The following is a 19,599-nucleotide window of genomic DNA, read 5'->3' as shown; positions in this document are numbered from 1 at the left end:
AATTGTGTATACCAGTGTTTTAATTAAATGAAGGTAATATCCTTCTACTGATTGTAACCATGTACTACTGTAATTATCTTACTTTACATCACATTATAGGCTTGTTATCAAACACAGATATGTGGAGCCTGCCAGGAAGTGGAACTTTCTTGCCAGCGATGGAGAACTAAACAAAATGAGTTGATAAATCTATTTCAAAAGCCATATGTGCTGCTGGAATTTTCTGCCGTCCACTCGAGGGGAGTTTGCCTCTGAATGTTTCAAAAGGATTCACCTAGCAGCTAACAAAGCCTGTGACCACAGGGTCTGATAATTCGCAATCAACACAGTTCAGTTTTCATAGTCAAACAAGAATGTCAGCTTACCCACAAGGACAAACTGCTCTGTTCCCTTGTGTGTGTTCTAGGTCGTCAAAGTGCTGATGGCATCTTTTCTTGACCAAAGGCCACTGTGACACACCTGGGCTTTCCTTCTCTCCCATTCTTTCAGCTCATCTATGAGATGGACAGGAGAACAGTCACAACACACTCTCTGTAGATGGAGAAGCCCCTCCTGGTGTTTTCCTTCCATTTCTTCTTCCTGCTTTTAAATGGCTGTGATCAAAACCTTCCTTATTGGTAACATCTGGACACCCAATTTACATTGGGACATTCTAATGTGTGTTGCAGAATAGTTTGGTGATCTTGCTTTAAATGTTCACTAATATCCCTTTTTCATAATTATTAAATTCAATTGAAGATCAAGAAGAGACAATACAATCATCAGTCTTATACAGATTAACTTTTCCAATATCTTCTTCCTTTAATAGCTTCATGGATGCCCAGTGAAACGTACAGTTCATCCGCCTCAAGTGCAGGTTCGACACTTCATGGTGAGTACTTAGGGGAGATTTAGGGTTGGGGAAGGTCATGGTCTGCTTTATTTGGGCAGAGGTGGGAAAACAAGAACTGATATCACCAATGCCAGATAGGTGTTTAAAAGTTCATCTTGATGAAAATGACAATGATGATGAAAGTGATAATGAATGGAACCAAAATTCTTCCCAGTCACTCAAAAAAGATAGTCAGAGACCAAGACTTAAATTTTTCTCTATTTTATTTCAAAGTGAAATCTACATAATAGCATTTTTGCAATTAAATCCATTAAGATAAATTTTAAGTTTTAATGTTCCATTGGAAAATGGAATGATTTGTCAGCATGGATTCATCTACTTGAATGTTACCAATTTTTATTGACCTTATCAAACACATTAGAGTGGGGAGAATCAGTATTTTGACTGGCTGGACCTCTGATACCCTGGGACACTGTGGATAAGCCTCATCTTTCCATGACCCCAACGTCAGGCATTTTCCCATGACCACTTTCTCATGGACATGCTTTAGCAGATGTTATTTTGTTGTATATACTGTATTGTTTCTCTTTTTTTCTTTAAGCCAATAAGAATTTCACTCTTTTGGTAGACAGATCCTTGGATACTAGCCTTGTGTAAACTGGTCCTTAGTGAACTTTACACATAGTATTTTAAGAGCTTTAGGCCATTCAAACTGAGCTCTTCTAATGGCAAGTGAAATCCAGTCATGATTTTATACCTCTTGAAGTTGAGATGGCCATTACGATCAGTTCAGATATCCCTTTATATCCCTAGGTGATGTCTTCAACAGTACAACCAGAGCATTTTCAGAAGTTCCCACAACTGCCAATGGGTCTACTAAAAATAATGACATCCATATCACTGGTGAGTCATTTATCATTTTTTTTATTTTATGTTTTATTCATTCAATAAATATTTATTGAATACTTACCATTTGTCAGGCACTGTGCCAGGTGTTAGGTGTACATTGAAAATACCGGCCTCCTGAAGATTTTAATTTATTATAAATGACACAGAGTAAATAAATCATCATGCAATTAAATTTATTTGTGACAGATCTTATAATATGGCACAAGGTGTCAGAGTCTAACAGAAAGATCTGATTTTAACTGGGGAACAGGAAATGACTCAGAATATAATCAAATTAAAATCTGAAAAGTGAATAAGAATTAGCCAGATGAAAAGTAATGAGAAACATTTTAGTCCTATGAAATAAAATCTGAAGCAAGAAAGCAATTAATTGTTGGAACAAAGGATTCCTATAATTCAACTAGTAAAATTTTATCCATGCTAAATGAAATCTCTTGTTGTGTATCATAAGAGATCAAGGTATTCAGTAAAGTTAGGACCCTCCCAAAGCAGATCTTGATTGTAAATTCAGAGGCATAGTCGACTATTTCACTTTAGGAAGTATTTCCTTAATTGTGAACTCTCCACCTAGGTACTTAGTCTATTTCATATCAAAAGTCATACAGTCCCCAGATCACTGTATCACCCTGCACACAACATGGCAATAGAATGGCAAACTGAGGTCCTACCAATGTCTTTAAGATATTGGTGCTTTAAAGAACTACCTAGGTTAGAGATGGGGCAAGACCACTTCTCCACTGAGACATTCCTGAAGTCAGTGGTCTAATTTTCTATATTTGATTGGGAGAAAATTTGTAAGCATTGATGTAAGACCTATTTAAAATCTTTTGTTCTTTCATTTCTCTAAAACTTTGGAGGTAAAATGTTACATCCTGCCATATTACTAGCATAGGGCCCGGTCAGTTTTTACTAAGCTGACCATCTGCATCATTGCTTCTTTTGTGATCACAATAATCCAGCGCTTCGAACCACTGCGAGGGCTCTAGCCAGCTTTACATACAGTGATACATGGTTATGTATTATAGGACTATGTGGGCTTCCAGGGGACCCTCCGTGTCTGCTTTGACAGGGCTGAAGCCGGGAGAGCATGAGGAAGACCTGGAATCCCTGGATATGTGTTGTAAAAGGGAAAATCTTCAGCACTGATAACCAGTGTTAACGTAACAACATCATGTGGCGGCCGTCCAAACTATGTAAAAAGATAGAAAAGATTTGCTAAACTAATACTTTAAATCCAGTTTTTTGGCCTGTATTTTTTGAGACTTTCCTTTAGGAAAAGCAGTGTAATAAATCTGAGGCAAACAAAGAAATTAAAAAACTAGTCTCCACCTATGGACAGTTTATAATCTAGCTGAAACAATGAAAGAAAAGCAATCCAGATAATTCTAATACAAAAGTGCACTTTTTGCCCAAATGATCTATGTAATCTAAAGAGCTAAAGATCTATCTATAATGTATAAGGAATTTCACTGGAGTGTTGTTAGAAAAAACAAAAGCCTTGAAACAATTTAACTATATAACATTGAGAAATCAATTAAATAAACTATGACAGATCCATACATTGGGCAACAACCCAGTCATTTAATCGAATGAGGTAAACCTCTGTGCACATCTGTGAAAAATATTCCAAGAATGTTTCTTAAGAGAAAGAAGCTAGGAACAGAACAGTATGTATAGTATGCCCCCATTTGTAATAAAAGGGATATATGTTCACAATACATACATTTGCTTACATATGCATTAAAAATTTCTGATAGGATACATAATTAACTATTCAAAGTTATTGCCTCCAGTGCAGGTAGCTGGCCCCTGAAGTCGTAAGGACACTTCTTTTTCGTTGTATTTTATATTTCTGTACTGTTTGAATTTTTAACATGACCATAAAATACTTTTTAAAAAGGGAAAAATTAAGTAACCATATAATTATGAACATTCCCTTTTATTCTCTGCCAGGCAGAACCCAACAATCTTATTTCCAAAAAGAATTCTCCCTTTATGGTAGAGAAAACATGAAACAGTCTAGAATATTGTATTTATATTGCCTCTGGTCTAGAATCCACAGTATTTGGAAGTCTTTGATTCATACCATTTGACTTGGTGTTCAAACGCCAGAAAGGGAATGAATGAGTTGAATATGTGTACAGTCAGCATGGATGAGAAAGATCAGTCTGTTAATCACCCGCCAGTGGAATTTTCGCCAGCCCTCTACTTTCAACTTCCTCTCTTTTCAGACCATAGAAGGAGGAAGAGCAGCTGGTTTCAGTTTTACCCCTTTTGTCAATTCTCCCCTTTCTATTGCTGAAACAGATAGGAGAGAAAAAAAGAAAAAGAAGGAAGGCTATAGAAAAGGATTAGAAAATTGCTACCCTGGAGATCATTCCTTGAGTGTCATCCAAATGGAAAGTCTTGGATGATAGGCTTTTGAGCACAACAGCTCCACAGGTATTAGCCAGGCCTTCTTGACTTTGGACTCTCAGCATTTTCAATGTCATAATGCTTCTTCCTCTTCCTTAACACACTAATATTCCATAAAGCATTTAATGACTCCTTAAAGAATAAGAAAATCCAAAGCTAGACCAGTATTTCACATATAAGGTTTTCTTTGCTGAAGTAAACTTGGAAAACAAATTTGCAGATTGTCAGTTTTCTTTGTTCATTCTTACAAATAACATTGCATTGGACACCATGTGCCAGGAATTGTCCAGATCCTTGGGAAAAGAAAATCAGTTCTGGAACATTTTAACAAGACAGACATTCATGTTAAAAAAAAAAAAAAAGCAACTGTATAAATGCAAAAACAGAAATGAGAACAAGGCATAGATGTGATCCCAGAGCATGATTGTGACCAATGAGTACTCCATGGCCTTTCGATACAGCCTATTTCAGGTGAGCAAGATAATTCATCCTACTTTCCAGTTGCCCAAGTTTGGTCTTAAGGTTCGTCTCTCTTTATGCCCTGTCAGGTATTGTGGTTAATAAGCCCAAAGATGGAATGTCTTGGCCAGTGATCGTAGCAGCTTTGCTCTTTTCCTGCCTGGTGTTGTTTGGTCTTGGAGTGAGGAAATGGTGTCAGTACCAAAAAGAAATGTGAGTACAATACTAAGATATGCAGGAATAGATACATTTTCCGTACAGAATATTCACCCAGCACGTAAGTATCATCTCTATATGGAGTTTCTCTCAGATTTAACTGAGGAAGTAAGGCTCAGGGAAGCTCAGAAAGGCTGCCTAGCCTCCCCAGCACCACACAGTTGGAATTAGATGTGCAGCTTCTGACTTGGTCCCCCTCTACCTGTTCAGGCTAGAACACTCATTGGATGGAATAGGTCAGTGGGCATGAAATGAGAACTGAGCCTCACCTCACCTCAAAACTGAAACTGATCTTTTTTTTTTTTTTTAATCTTCATTATTTTTTTCATTTTCATGCACCTCTGAACTGCCAGGGCCCAGCTGGGCCTAGATACTCAAGTGTGAAATTGAGTGACAAAGGTAATTTTAAGAAATTTCCAGCTGCTTTTCAGCAGAATGGGCTTTTACTGCCCTTTTCCTTTTTTCCCCAGGGGAAAAGAAAGTAAGCAGTAGGTTACCCCATTTTTGTCTTACTGAAATATTTTCCAAAGCCCTTCTCCCTCCATTCAGCAGTCTGAAATAACATGTAAGGCTAAGCCTCACTTTTCTGACTTGGCTATTTTGGATCAGCCTAGATTAGGCCGTGCTTAGAAAAGAGCCTCATAATACAGAGAGCTGGTCTTCTGTGCATTTTCCTACTGCTGTCTAAGAGAACACTGACTGTGTGCAATACCTTCTTCTACTTTCTCAGTGTATCCTCCAAGACCCTACAGCCACACGCAGGAAAGTGTTTTGTGGTGAATAAAGCACCAAATCAGCGGTCATAAATTCTGGATTCCTGTCCAAGTACAAGTCTCTGACCACCTGTGACCTTGAGAAGTTCTTAATTTTCCTGAAAAAATGGAAGTGCAAATTTCTTAAGTTTTATCCACCTTTTGAGATAGATAGATAGATAGATAGATAGATAGATAGATAGATAGATAGATAGATGGATAGATGGATAGATGGATAGATAGATATAGTCCCCATTACAGCATTAGAAAATCAGGGAATAGGCATTGTGGATTTTTATACTAAAATAAGAAAATGGGAATCTGAAAATCTGAATTGATTTTTTGTATTTTTCTCTATTCAAATGTCTGTGGTATATAGAGATGAGAAACAATCTGTATCTCTCTGGAGAAATTATGGTGATATGGGTTGATAGACAAGGTGTAGAGGTGTTTGAGTCATGGACATAAATCTGTTCACAGACTTCTATTTCCTGATATCAGCACAGCTGGAGCATTTATACAGCTAAGCTCACGCTCGTATGCTTGAATCATTTTAGACAAAGAGATGAGTTGTGCTAACACAGAACAGCACTTTAAACAATACAAAGGTGACTTCAAGAATGTTCACTGATACAAACAGAAGGGATTGGGCATGATCCATCCAGTGCTAATCAACTCGGGGATTCAGGAGAGCTTTATCCCCTACTCCATCCTTCCCCCCAGTACACAGTGTGTGTGTGGGTGAGGGCCGGGGGTAGGGTTGGTGAAGGGGCTATTTGAAAAACTTCAGTCTTTGGTCTGAGAATTATAAAATTTTGTCTCTGGAGGAATGTTTTAACCTACATAACAGAAACACTTCTATTAGGAGGCAGTTGCCATAGAGAGTGTAGGTTCTGGTTAAAAGCTGAAAGTTAAAAGAATTGCTGGTCTGGTTCTCTTGAGCAAGTTGCTTGAAACTTCTGAGCCTCAGTTTTATCTGTGGGATGGTGACAATAATATTCAGTTCCTAAACATAAAATAAATAATGCTATGGTAAAAATGCCTTGCAAACTGTAAAATACCGCACAAATATTAATTAATGGTGTTATCATAACACAACTAACAAGGAGGCTATGCCAGGAGAATTTTTGAGGGAACCAAGAAAGCATGCTGTTTTCCCTTTCTCTTCAGTGGAGCATGTTTTCCCTTTCGATGTTTCCTATTTTTAAAACGTATACATACATATATCACCTTGAATGAGTGATGTTTTGTTCCTAGCATGGAAAGACCCCCGCCTTTCAAGCCCCCTCCACCTCCCATCAAGTACACTTGCATTCAGGAGTCCATCGGAAGTGATCTGCCTTGTCATGAGATGGAGACACTCTAGTCCTCTGAGACTTCGCCACGCAGGCCGCACTCTGCTGGAATCCTATGGGAAAGGTAGATACCGTGCTTTGTTAGTATAATCGCCCTCCAGCCAAGCCTCTGCTGCAGCTGAAACAGATGTCAGAAGTGAATGACTTGTCTTCCCAGCAACTCACCCTCTTTCATCAGCCTGTGCCCGAAATTTAAACAAGAGTGAGCAGTTATGTCCTGCCGACACCCGGTGCCACCTGCAGGGATTTTCTTGCTTATGTAAGAAGTGTCAATTAGGTTATTGTCGTCAAAAAAATACTTGCAGTGTTTTTTTATTTTTCACTTTCAGTTCTCTGATTGAGGTGATGACAATGGTTTCCAGCATATGTCCTTACCAGATCCTCCTCTCTTTGGGCATCTGCCAACATTCTGAACAATTTGCCAATACTATGATAATCTCTGTTTGTCACGTTCCCTAGGAAAATGACAAGAGGAAAATGTGAAAGTTGTAACAAGAGTTCTGAAAAATGGGAATGTGCAATTAGTCTTTGAACTGAAATTCAGTTCTTTATCTTCCCTGGAGGAGAAGAGAATACCGTGCACAAGGACCCCGGTTCCAATCCTCCTTCACCCCGCCTCCCGTCGTGCTCATGGAAGGGGGAGGGAGCAGCAGGACGACTAGCTGACAACCACAGCCACGTAGCCTAGTAGATCTAACACTTTGCTGGCCTCTAGAATTATATGAGCTGAGTGGTCTCATCCTCAGCTTTACCTCTGAGTGTGTGTGTGTGTGTGTGTGCGTGCATCAGACTATTGGCAAACGTGTTATGTAAGTAAACAGGCAGTCTAAACCCAGTCCAACTCATCAAATTCCCATCATTCTCCTTTTCCTTTGGGACTTTGCTGTTCATCCAATCTGCCTGTTTTGGTCTGTCCTGAAACAGATCCTGAAATAAAGCACCTCAAATCAGACTAGCATTGATGAATTAACCCTACTCCCACCCATTTTTTATAGAACAGTTCAAACAGAACATATAGGTGATGGAGAAGAAATCTCGTCAACCTGACCTGCTCTGTTTCTGGCAACAATAATGAGTGAATAAATTACTGATACCCCTTGTTGCTCTAAACCTCCCCACATCCCACTGCCCTAGGAGAGAAGAACAGGTCTTGCTGTTAGATATGACAGGCACATTCTGTGTGGATTTCAGTCTCAATAGGAGCCTTTAGCTCATTTGCAGTGTACTTACTCCTGGCTGCACATGAGAATGACTTGCAGAGTTGTTATTTTTTTGAAACATCATGGCCATCCCAACCCCTATCAATTAGATCGGAATCTCTGTGGAGTGAAGCCCACGAATACCAGCATCCTAGATGATTCACGTTTTCAGCCAAGGTTGAGAACTGCCAAACCAGTGGCAGTCCCTTCTCACTAGTCAGAATCTTGGCTGAGTGCTTAACTCTTGTGATCCAAGATGTCGCCCAGGACTCTTGCCTCTTATGTGGTCCTCTCTGACACTTGATACAGCTGGCTTCTATGGCTGGACAGTACTAAGATAAGGCAAGCAAAGGACCTAGGCTATAAAATTTAAGGAGAAATTCACACTCAGAGTCATGCACTTGCACAATCTTGTGAGTGAGTACCAACCCCAGGCCTGGTATAACCAAGAAGGTACTGCAGAAATGACCAGAGTGTGACTTCCAAGGCTATGTCACAAAATACTTTGTAGCTTCTTCCTTGATCTCTCTTTGATCACCTGCTCTGGAGGGAGCCAGTCACCATGCTGTGAGGGCACACAAGCAGCCCTACCAAGAGGTCCACCTGCCAAGGAACGAAGCCAGGCTTTTGAGTGAGCCATCTTGGAAATATATCCTCCTGCCCCAACTCAAGTCTTCAGATAACTGCATCCTCAGTTGATCTTTTGGCGGGGACCCTCAGTTTCTCATTCGTTCTCAAGAAAGAAATAAGACTAACTTCTATATGTATGACTATTGCTTCATGTATAGTTATTTTTATTTAATAAACCTTAATCATCAGTAATTTATGGAAAGGTCATTGTGGTTTTATTTTGCTGTTTCCTTAGGTGACATGAATACAGGTAGAAGTATTGGGGTAGAAAGTGGCAGAATTGGATTATTTTAGTAAAGGGATAGACGGTGTACAGTACAAGTCATATAATCTTTCAGTCTATCACATGACGAGTGTCTTACAATGTTTTTGTCTTAACCTCCTCTTTGAAGTACCCTCCTTGGGTTTTATAAGTAAGATCTGGTTCACATTTGCAAATCCATCTCCAACTTGAGTAGAGTGAACAGTTGCTCCTTCATGGAGGGATACTCATTCAGTGGTTCAGAGGAATCTTCTGCAACATAGAAGGACTCTAGATATTTTTTAGGCAGTGCTATGATCTTAACCTCCTTCATTTGACTAATATGATGCTTTCACCTGCACCTTAAAATTGTGTGCAAATAAGTTCTTAGAGCCTGTTTCAAACCAGCCGCTCCTCTCACTAGAAATGGGTTTAGTTCTTTCCCGCAGGAGTAGCAACACTGGACTCTAATCCCTAAGGTTTCTACATGTCTTCATCATTGGCTTCATTTTCACTGAAAGAAATAGTACATAAGCATTTTCATCAATCATTTCCAAAGCACAGTGTGTTAGATAACATTGTTGTTCAGAAGTATTCACTTCTTTACCTACCTGTATCATAAGTACTCCTTGACTTTGAAATTGGCCATATGATTTCCTTTGGACAGTGGAATATCATGAACATGACTAACCCAAGACTTGGAAGGCACTTGTATGGTTGGACTCACTCTCTTGTTCACTGTCATTACCATAAGAAGAACATTTTCAGGCTAGCCTGTTAGCTCCAAGAAGAAGATGAGAGAATCATGGATCAGAGCAGAACCACTCAAGCCAGGCCCAGTTTAGACCAACCAACTTCCAATGCAACCAACCAATGCAACTCAAATGTGCATTATTAAATATTGTTATATGCTACTGAAATTGTGTGATTGTTACATAGCATTATTGTAGCAAAAGTAATCTATACACATAAGTCCCAAGGCAGGCATATTTTAGGCCTAGGGTGAGAGATAAAATCAAACTTAACCTAATCAAAATAGTCTTTCCCTTGATTCAGCCTAAGTTTTGTTTTGACTGATGAACATATGGTTGGCTTGACCAAATTAACTTTACGGTGTAGGTCTTTAAATCATAAAATATTTGATCATGATGGGCATTAGAATTCATATTACAAATAAAGAGTTAGAAACTCTGTAACGTTGACTTACCCAAGGTTACGTAATTAGCAGTGATAGAGCCAAAATGATGACCCAGCTCTCTGATTTCCAGTCCAGAGTGTGATCAGTCTCCATTATATCATGATATCTAATTGCTTTGGTATCTCCTTTTACTATAGACAAGAGCTGTTTTATGTGCACTTAAGTAAATACTGATTTTTTTTAATGCCCAGGTAGTATATTCCAAATGTTGTTGTCAGATAACAAAGAAAAGTAGAGATAATGAGCCCTTGGAGTGGGATGGCCAAGAGAGTGTGCAGAAAAAATGACTAGGAAATGAAAAGAGGAAAGAAAGTGATCACGATCAGAAGCTGGAAAGAAAATTTAAAAACTAATCATGGCCAGTGACAGTGAAAAGAGCCTTGTCTTAGGGGCTCTGAGCAGAGGAGAAACTTCTCTGAGGGTGGACATACATAGCCCGAGTTTGTGGCAACAGCAGTCACAGCCGTGCCAACCAGCTAAAGCTCAAGTGTCCAGCAGAGACAGCTGAAATGCCGAGTGAAAGTTACCACCATGGGAGGAAAAGACATTAACTGGCAGAAATGGGCTGAGGTTCCAGCCAGAAACACATGGTGAAATGGTGGAAACAGAGCATTTTATTTCTCAGCTCTTGCAAAGAGGCTTTTTTCTGGATTCTGTGATAACTACCAAGCTGCATGCTACAGCCAGGAAGATGTAACAAAGTCCAACAGAGCAAATATACTTGAGTAGAGACCTTGATATCTGAGACATAGTGATGGGACTTGAAACCTTACCGAAGGATTATACCAGGAGGGCTCAATGATAGAACATCTCTCAATGTAATTTACCATATAAATAGGGTTTAGGAAGAAAAGTGTAGGATTAATCTCCGTAGATGCTTTAAAAGCCTTTGATAAAATTCAACACTCATTCCTAATAAAAGCTCTTGAGAAAATGGGATATTCCTTAACTCTAAATGTACATAAGATGTGTGTGCATATCTATACCTATTAATATATAACTATATATACACACACACAAACATATACTATAGTGTGTATATATACACATGGCCATATTATATACTATACTAGAATTATAGTATATAAAATTACTGCAACTGTAACTATGCAAATATATGTATATAACCAGATCCAATGAAAGGAAAGATGGATAAATTTGACTACTTAAACATAATTCACATGGAAAAAAAGCAAAGTCAAAAGGCAAATGATAAACTAGGTGAAAATATTCACAACATATCTCATGAATAAAAAGTAATAAAGAACTTACAAATATTGAGGATAAAAAAAGCTGGAAAATTCTGTGGAAAAATGGGCTAAGGATATGATACCAATGAGTCACCAAAAAAAGGTACAAAAGTAAATCTTAAACACTTGAAAAAATTTCAAGTTCATTCACATTGAAAAAAATGCAAATCAAAACTTCACTGAGACATTGTTTCTTCCTCATTCACTTGTCAAGAATTTGAAAAGTTTGACAACATGCTCTGTTGTCAAGGCTGTGGGGGAACAGGCACTCTCATATATTGCTGAAGGGAATGCAAGATGGTACCACCACTACAGAGAGGAATTGACAATATCGAATAAAACTCCATATTAATTTATCCTTTGACTTAGCAACTTCACTTCAGGAATTTACCCTGAAGCTCAGCTTCCAATGACATCAAACTATATATGCACAAAGTTATTCCTGGGAGCATTATTTGTCATTGCCAACTACTAAAAACGATCCAAATGTACAAACATAGGAGACTGATTGAATCAACTATAGTAAATACACAAAATGGCAAACTGCACAGCTGTGAAAACAAGAAAGAAGAAAATCTCTATTGACTAATATGGAGTGATTTCCGGGAGTTAGTATGAAGAGAAAAAAAGCAAAGTGCAAAGAGTATGTAATATGCTACTTCTGTGTAAGAAAGAAGGAAAAATTAAAAAGTATATTTATGTAAATACGTATAATTTATATTATATGATGTCCATCTATCCCTATGATGGTGGTAAGCTTGACAGTGCAGTGGACACGTGTGTTGTATTGCAAGTATATGTGCATGCCTAGTTTCCCCAGATCTGTCTTTTGAATGGACCAAGAGGCAAAGATATTCTGGTAGCAGTAAACATGCCTGACACTCAGATTTTGGCCACTAATATAATTTCATGCTGAAAGGAATAAAAACTTTTCAGAGAAATATCTGATGAGGGACAAAGTAGATACAATATGAGATCGGACTATCTTCTTACGCCAGAAAATAAGAACATATTCCAAAAAATGCTAGGGGTATGTCAGAAAGACACAGGGGTCAGCTTGACATCTCCTGCTGGTCAAACCTAGGACAATTTAAGCACCAATATAATTACCTATACAATGAGTTAGAACCCATTGAGAAAAGTAGGAATTCATGAATCCTTACCAGTAATAGATGACAGACATAAGGTGAGGGGGAGAGAGAAAAGGGAGGAAGGAAGGGATGAATGAAGGAAAAGAAAAGCAAAGGAAAGAAAGGAAGGAAGGAAGAAAAGGAAAGAAAGAAAAGGAAGGGAGAGAGAAGGGAAAGAAGGGAATAGAGGGCTGTTGCCTACAGTAGAATGCTGAGAGCTGACTAGTAAGTACCGAAGTGCTGAAGTTGGAAACTTACCATTTCATAATCATTATAGTAAAGATTGAATCAGTCTAGATTCATCATCAAATACTAAATTAACGAAATTTTAATGACAATCAGGCTATTCTCATGGTCTCTAATGGTCCACCTGAAGTAAGCTTATTAGCTACAAGGGAGGAAAAAAGAAACAGTAATTATGTAGTGGAGAAATTAGACAACCATTTGATCAAGTGATCAAAATTAACATCAGTGACAGACAGATGGACACCCTGCTCCTTTAGATGTCATACCCTGAGAAGGACACACTATCTCCTGTGTAATATTAAGGCAGAGAATGAATAACCTGAATCCAGTCACAAAGTAGCATCAAATAAGACACAAAATAGGAAATGCCTAAAGGCAAAAAAGGAGGGGAGCTCTGAAAATATTCCAGATTAAAGAAGGCTAAAAAGACATGACAATTAATTGCACTATGTAACTCTAGACTAGATCCTTTACTGTAGGAGAATAAAAGCTATAAAAGAAATCTGGCAAATCAGATCTGACATTTGTCAGAGCAGCTGAGAAAACTGAAATAAAGCATGAAACTAGATTAAAGTATTGATAACTCTGCTGTGGTTATCTAAGAGAATTTTCCTACTCTTAGAAAATGCACACTGTAGTATTTAGGGTAAATGGCCATGATGTATATAACTTACTCTCAGGTGGGTATGTGCGCATGGGTATGTAATACACACACATGCGTGCATGCGTATGTACATTTACATGCAGGGAGAGAGAACAGCAGGTGATAAAATATTAACAATAGATAAATCTAGGTAAAGGGAATATGCAGGGTTTTTTATTCTACTGTTTTTATTTTTGCAAACTTTTTAAAAAGTTTTTTCCAAAAAGAAAGCTTAAGGAAGAAAGTTCTTAAGACCCTAATAAATAATGCTTAATTTGATTCAAAACCAGCCTATTTTTCCAAACATTACAGCCCTTAGTCATTATGACAAGATACCAAGATCCATTTCTTTGGAGGAGTTTCCTCTCTATTTCTGGGTGTTATTTAATCTCAAAGTTCAGAATAAAATAAATGAGGATTCATCCTGCAAGTTGACTGTTTTTGTTTCATTTCTGGGTCCTATTCTGCCATAGGTACTGGCTGGGACCCACCAAAACTTCAATCAGTTTTTCTTTCTTAAGGAAATGAATGGAGCCCTTTGATTTCCCCAGAACTCCCGGGCAGACTTTTCCTCTCACCATTAAACCACTTTATATCAAAGGAGACTAAGCTGTCTCTCCGGAATTCACCCAAGAGAGAAACTCCAGTTCCTGCTCAAGCCCTTGGGCAGTGTTTTCTGCTAAGTGACACCTTAGCAGAAATTATGGAAACAGTTCACAGTTACAGCAGTGCCCGCGGCGGGACCCCGCCCACGGGCATAGTGGGGGCGGGCTCTGGCTCAGGGTGCAGCTTCCCACCTGGGGCTCCCCAAGCAGAAGTGGGGGCAGAAGACCCAGCAACCACCTCCCTTTCTTCTCCTAGAGAACTTTATTCCTCTCTCCAAGTTTTTACCAAACAGCTTGACCAATTTGTATGTGTTCAGTAAATACTTACTTTGAAGATGCACTGAGACTTAAGTTTGGTTTACTGAGACCAAACTTTTTAGTCTGTTGTGTTGCTTGGGTAGCATGTTCAAATCAGAACTCAGAGTTAAGGAAATGCATGCAGTGAACTCCTCTGTGGGACTGGAATGCCGTGGAGACAGCTCAGCACCCCCAGAGTGAGCAGAAGCCCTGGGCCAGGTTAGCACTCAGTTCAGTACTGTGTGCACGAATGGTCTGGGTGATGGCAAATGAGTGAAGGAGAGATAGAAAAGTCCCTTGTGGAACAGAGAACTGAGGTGACAGTCTCTAACTAAATCTGGTGAGCTGAGATTTTGTTTGACTCATTCCATGTCATGGATCAGTACATCCACTTACATCTATATTCTTCAAAATGTTCTTATTGTGCAAGGCCAGTCAGGCTAGAGGAGATCAGGGTCTAAATCTGGGTGGGTTGACAGATGCCTTAGATTGAACAGGTTTCTAGGTCAGTTTCAAAGTTTCACTCCTGTGGGTGGAATCAGTCAGATATCCACAGGTGCCGAGAGAAAGCCAGACCCAGGGAATCGGTGAAGACTAAACTAAGGACACACAAACACCATCAGGGGTGAGGGGAATGAGATGTTGGTCAAAGGGCACAAACTTCCAGTTGTAAGAGGAACAAATTCTGAGGAATCTAAAGTACAGCAGGGTGACTGTAGTTAACAATACTGTATTGTATACTTGAAAGTTGCTAAACGAATTGATCTTAAATGTCCTCACCATAACAACAAAAAAAGGTAATTATGTGATGCGAAGAATGTGTTAACTAACTTTATTGTGGTTAACATTTCCCAACATATGCATGTATCACCTCATCACCTTGTACACACTTACACAATGTCATGTGTCAGTTACTCTCAGTAAGACCCCGGGGGAAGAACGCCAGTTAGCCAGGTGAGGAGCTGTGGTCTGAAACTCTGAGAGCAAGAACAGATCTCAACATGTCAGAGAATAGCCATGGGAGTTCGTTCTATAGGTGAAGCTTTTACCTGATGGAGAGTAGAAGTCTTAGGTAGGAATTTTTTGGTCCCCTGCTCTTTGAAGGAGATAGTTACGTCTCCAGTGGCAAGAGAAATCTGGCCTGTGTCACTGACTGTTAACCTGCTGTTGCTCCAAGTTGCCTAAGGTTTGGGCAAATGGATACTAGTTCAAGCTGTGGCCTCACATCCACGTGTGGTCTTCCACCTCACCGAGTGGGTTGGAGCTTGAGTGAACCAAGAATCTTTGCTGTGTCTAATAAGCTTTTTGGTACCTTTCCCTCAGACCTGAGACTTTCATCTTGGGGGACATGAATGCCCAGGGATATGGGTGTGTGCCAGAAGGGACTCGAAGCCACAAGATAAACATAGCACATCTAGAACATCAATTTTATTCAAGTGTAGTCTACATATAACAAAGTTTGAATGAATTTGTTAAACAAACAAACAAAACATGCAACTTGAAAGAAATGCCATGATAAGTGCTTGCCTTACAGGGCTCCAGAGAGTACACGTTTACCGTTCCCCAGGGTTAGGGCATCTCAGGTGGAAGAGCTGGGGAATTCTGCTCTCGGGCCACACACATACCAGTCCTGCCACCGTGAAGGTGCTGGAAGCGCCAAAGGTGACTCCTATCCTGGCCTTTCATTCTCCTCACTCTGAGAACATCACTAAGTGTCTTCTGAGACTGGCTTGCTGAGGTCAGAGCATCTCATCCTGGGTGCTGAATGTGGGGAGGGGGTAGAGAAAATGTTGAGCTGTCCAAGAGGCTAGAGTATGTAACCAATGTAAACACTTTATTAGAAAACTACTCCCAAAACCACAATTCAAATTTTTGCCGGCTGCAGCATGACCTTAGAATATCAGTTCCATATTTATGTAAAAATGTTCCAGTCATCCCAGGCCTAGCAAAAGAAGTCAAAGATTTGAGTAAAGCAAAGTAATAAAGAGGAGAGGAAGGAATGGCTTCAGTGTGTAAAGATGCAGTTTTACAGCTGCAGGAGGGAAAATACAGAATATGATTGGAAAAAAGGTCAATCTTCCATCGGACCCTGCTACCTTCAGAGAGAGTTGATAAGGGAAAAACACCAAAGATTTATTATTTTTATTTACTTAGAAATTATTTACTTTGTCTTTTTAAAAAAAGAATTATTTACGTTGGTTGAAGTTGTTTTTTCAAACTTGTAACTTTAATAATGAAGTTAGGAGAGAAGGACAATATCTGCTCCCAGCTACCCTGATATTTACTCCTTGGGTGATGCGGCATCATCGTATTTCCAACTGATGCCAGCAACCCAATATGCAGAATCAGGTCATTAAAAAAGAATGTACTCCTTTTAAAAATTAACTCTGCTAAATGAATAACAAATGTACAGAGGTCATTCTAATTTCGACTGCAGGTCAAATGATTAAGAATATACACACTAGTACGCACGCGTTCTCCTAAGAGCTTATGTCACTCATAATTCCAGGAACCTTGGGGCGGGGTAATTAGGGAGAGCACTTGGTTTTCCTGCCAGTTAAACCAAAATGGTTTTCTCTGATTGCTTAAATTTACATACAACATGGACAAGAACTGCAAAAATTGATTGACATTTCAAAGTCTTGATTTAAAGCTTTTGGGACGTAAAAGTCCCCCGAGGAAATTTTTTTAAAAGGCAGAAAAAAAGGCACCCCAGGGGATCTGATTCAGTAGGGTTGCAGTGTGACCCAGGAATCTGTATTTTATATAACCTCCCAGCTGTTCTTACGGGTGCCGGTGACATGGAGATATTTTTTCAGGGTAATTGAAACAGAGCAAACTCACTGTGCGCATGAAGTGTGCCTTTACTACCAGAAGGTGGCTCCATAACATATTAAATCAGGCACTTTGCAGCTTGACCAGCTAACTAACTGGAAAATAAAGGTCTTCAGCCTCTCAGTTACCTTTTTGTTGACGGGGTGGGTGGGAAGGGGGAGTGCAAGAGGGTGCAGGAGTATGGCGCACTAGAAGGAATAAATGGACATTAAACTAATTTTACCATCATCTCTTGTTTTTAGCTTCTCTCAAAAGTATTATAACAACATTTGTTAATAGCAGGGTGTATGTATCTTTTTGAATTAACTCTTATTTTGTGGTTGGCTTTATTCCTTTGATAACTAAGTTTAAAAAGCTAAAGCTCTAAACATCCTTAGAAATAATGAGCAGTACATATATGTAATTTTTTTTAATGTGTAGCAAAAGTAAATAAGTAAAGAAATAAATAAATGATTAAGAAGTATGATAGCAACATTGTGTTGTTAAAGGAAATTTTCTTTAAATATACCAGAAACACTTGATGTCTAATAATATAAAAGGCAGAGAGGCTCCCAGAACCTGCCTGACCACCAAGCTTTCACGTTCAGGAGGAACAATGCTTTGGCCGGCTACTGTGGCATTCACTTCTGTCTCCTACAGAATCCCTGTGTGGGCTTAAATGCTGGGTGGGCATGAGGTGATACCACACTAGTGACTTCCTGTTTAACCAGCCGCTGCTCTCTTACTCACATTCTTAAAGGCACTCACCTGGGTATGATCTGGAACTGGGTCACAATAATGTGGTCCCTGGCTCTAGCCCTGATCAACAAAGTAACTGATCCCCAGCTCCTGACTCATTCCTGAATGTCTGAGTTGTATCATCTGTGCTCCCAAGGCAGTGTGCTTGGCTACCTGCCCTTACATGAACACTCCTGAGTGTCTCGAGCTGCTGCAGTGATGTCACTGTTCCTGAAGGTAATTGTTGCTACTGTCATCATGTCCTTAGCACCACCCACATGGGTGACATTTCTTCATTCTACTCTGATCCTTATCACATAGTTTTCTGGTCTTGAATTGGGGAAAGGAGGTTGGGAATGACTAGGGATAAACTTTGCGAGTATGAGGCACAAAGCAGAGCAGGCTTACACTCCACCCCATCTTTCATTTACTGGGCGCCTCGTGTCAGTCCCTCACCCTCCCCACACCCTCCAGCCAGGAAAAAAAAAATTGTGAATGAGACATTACTATGGAATTCAAGGATCACACCACTTCTCTCACCTCCAGGCAATGTCCCTGGGCCAAACACATGCCTGGATGCTAATGCTCTTTGAGGTCTCTTCCTTTCCCATCTAGCACACAGACTCGAAGGTAAGACAGCACAGGGTCTTAGATGTGGGGCCAGAGACAGCCCCAGCCCCAGTATCATTAAGAGTTTCTTCCAAGGCTCTTAGGGTACCTTCAGTCAAGGAAAATCCAGGCCATCTTGCCCTGCCAACCAGATCTGCCCAAATGGCAAGCTGCCCTAGGACCATCGGTGTTCTTTTATGCAATCATTCAAAAGAAACTGAACCATCTTAAACATTTCCAAAATATAATGTAGCTTCTAAGAAAAGGCAAAGCCTACTGTCACCTCTTTAGGAATTCAGTAGGGTCCTGGATCAAATAATGGAGAAAAACATTTCCAAAAAAGAAAACAAAATTTGTAGACGTATTCACAGAAACACGTTTGGTCACATATGATAAAAATGAATGGACAGTTTGATGAGACTTTTCATGTGATGAAAGTAATTCCAAGTGGTCCACTCAGGCCCTTGAGTTATAGGTCCTTGGAGATGAGAAGTGGGGTTGGGGTGGCAAGCGCCGTAGTTTAAAAGGCCCAGCACGCGGTCTCCGTGCGCCAGCACTGCAGTGTGCTTTCTCACTTTGTTCTTGCTTAGATAGCCGATTTCAGTGATTTACCTGAAAGACTGTCTTTCTCCAATAGTTCACTGTGCCAGAGTTATCTTCCTAAAATACAACGTGGATCATTCTACTCCCCTTCTCAAAAACCTGCAATGGCCCCTTTTATCTATAGGGAAAAATGGTCAAAACTCCTTAATGTACTTTGGTCATAAACATCCTTTACCGGGTTTACAATAATAATAGGTAACATATAATGAGAAGCCAGTGACATAATGATCAAGAGACTTGGAGTCACAGCTCTGCCACTAACCAGCTAGGAGCTCGTGGGCAGAGTTACAGGGCCTCTAAGCAGCAGTGGCCTTTGTCTGTTGTCGGTAGGAATAGAACTAACTCGTTGGGCTCTTGTGAGGTTCGTGAGAGTAAGTGAGCTGTATTCCCCATATACTCCACGTGCTGCCACTCTTGTGTGGTTTTTGTTTCTCACATCTCCCATTCATTGTCACAGC

General features: G+C 39.7%; 1 protein-coding gene across 3 annotated transcripts in view; it reads left to right on the top strand.

Moving 5' to 3' along the window:
- CD96 (CD96 molecule) overlaps window positions 1-8,963 on the top strand; it is a 79,873-nt gene extending 70,910 nt beyond the window's left edge. For 2 of the 3 annotated variants that reach the window (XM_064495597.1, XM_010985081.3), the window contains 4 exons: window positions 809-871; window positions 1,646-1,735; window positions 4,705-4,828; window positions 6,841-8,963. In XM_064495597.1, the coding sequence (XP_064351667.1) occupies window positions 809-871; window positions 1,646-1,735; window positions 4,705-4,828; window positions 6,841-6,949 (386 nt within the window). In that variant the 3' untranslated portion in view covers window positions 6,950-8,963. The remainder of the gene's footprint in view (window positions 1-808; window positions 872-1,645; window positions 1,736-4,704; window positions 4,829-6,840) is intronic. The other variant, XM_064495594.1, reaches the window with a different exon arrangement.
- Window positions 8,964-19,599: the final 10,636 nt, after the last annotated feature.

The sequence above is a fragment of the Camelus dromedarius genome, chromosome 2 (assembly GCF_036321535.1).
Source record: "Camelus dromedarius isolate mCamDro1 chromosome 2, mCamDro1.pat, whole genome shotgun sequence".
NCBI classification, from domain to species: Eukaryota; Metazoa; Chordata; class Mammalia; order Artiodactyla; family Camelidae; genus Camelus; species Camelus dromedarius.
The sequence above is the reverse complement of the archived record's forward strand: the minus strand, read 5'-3'. Positions and strand labels throughout refer to the sequence as shown.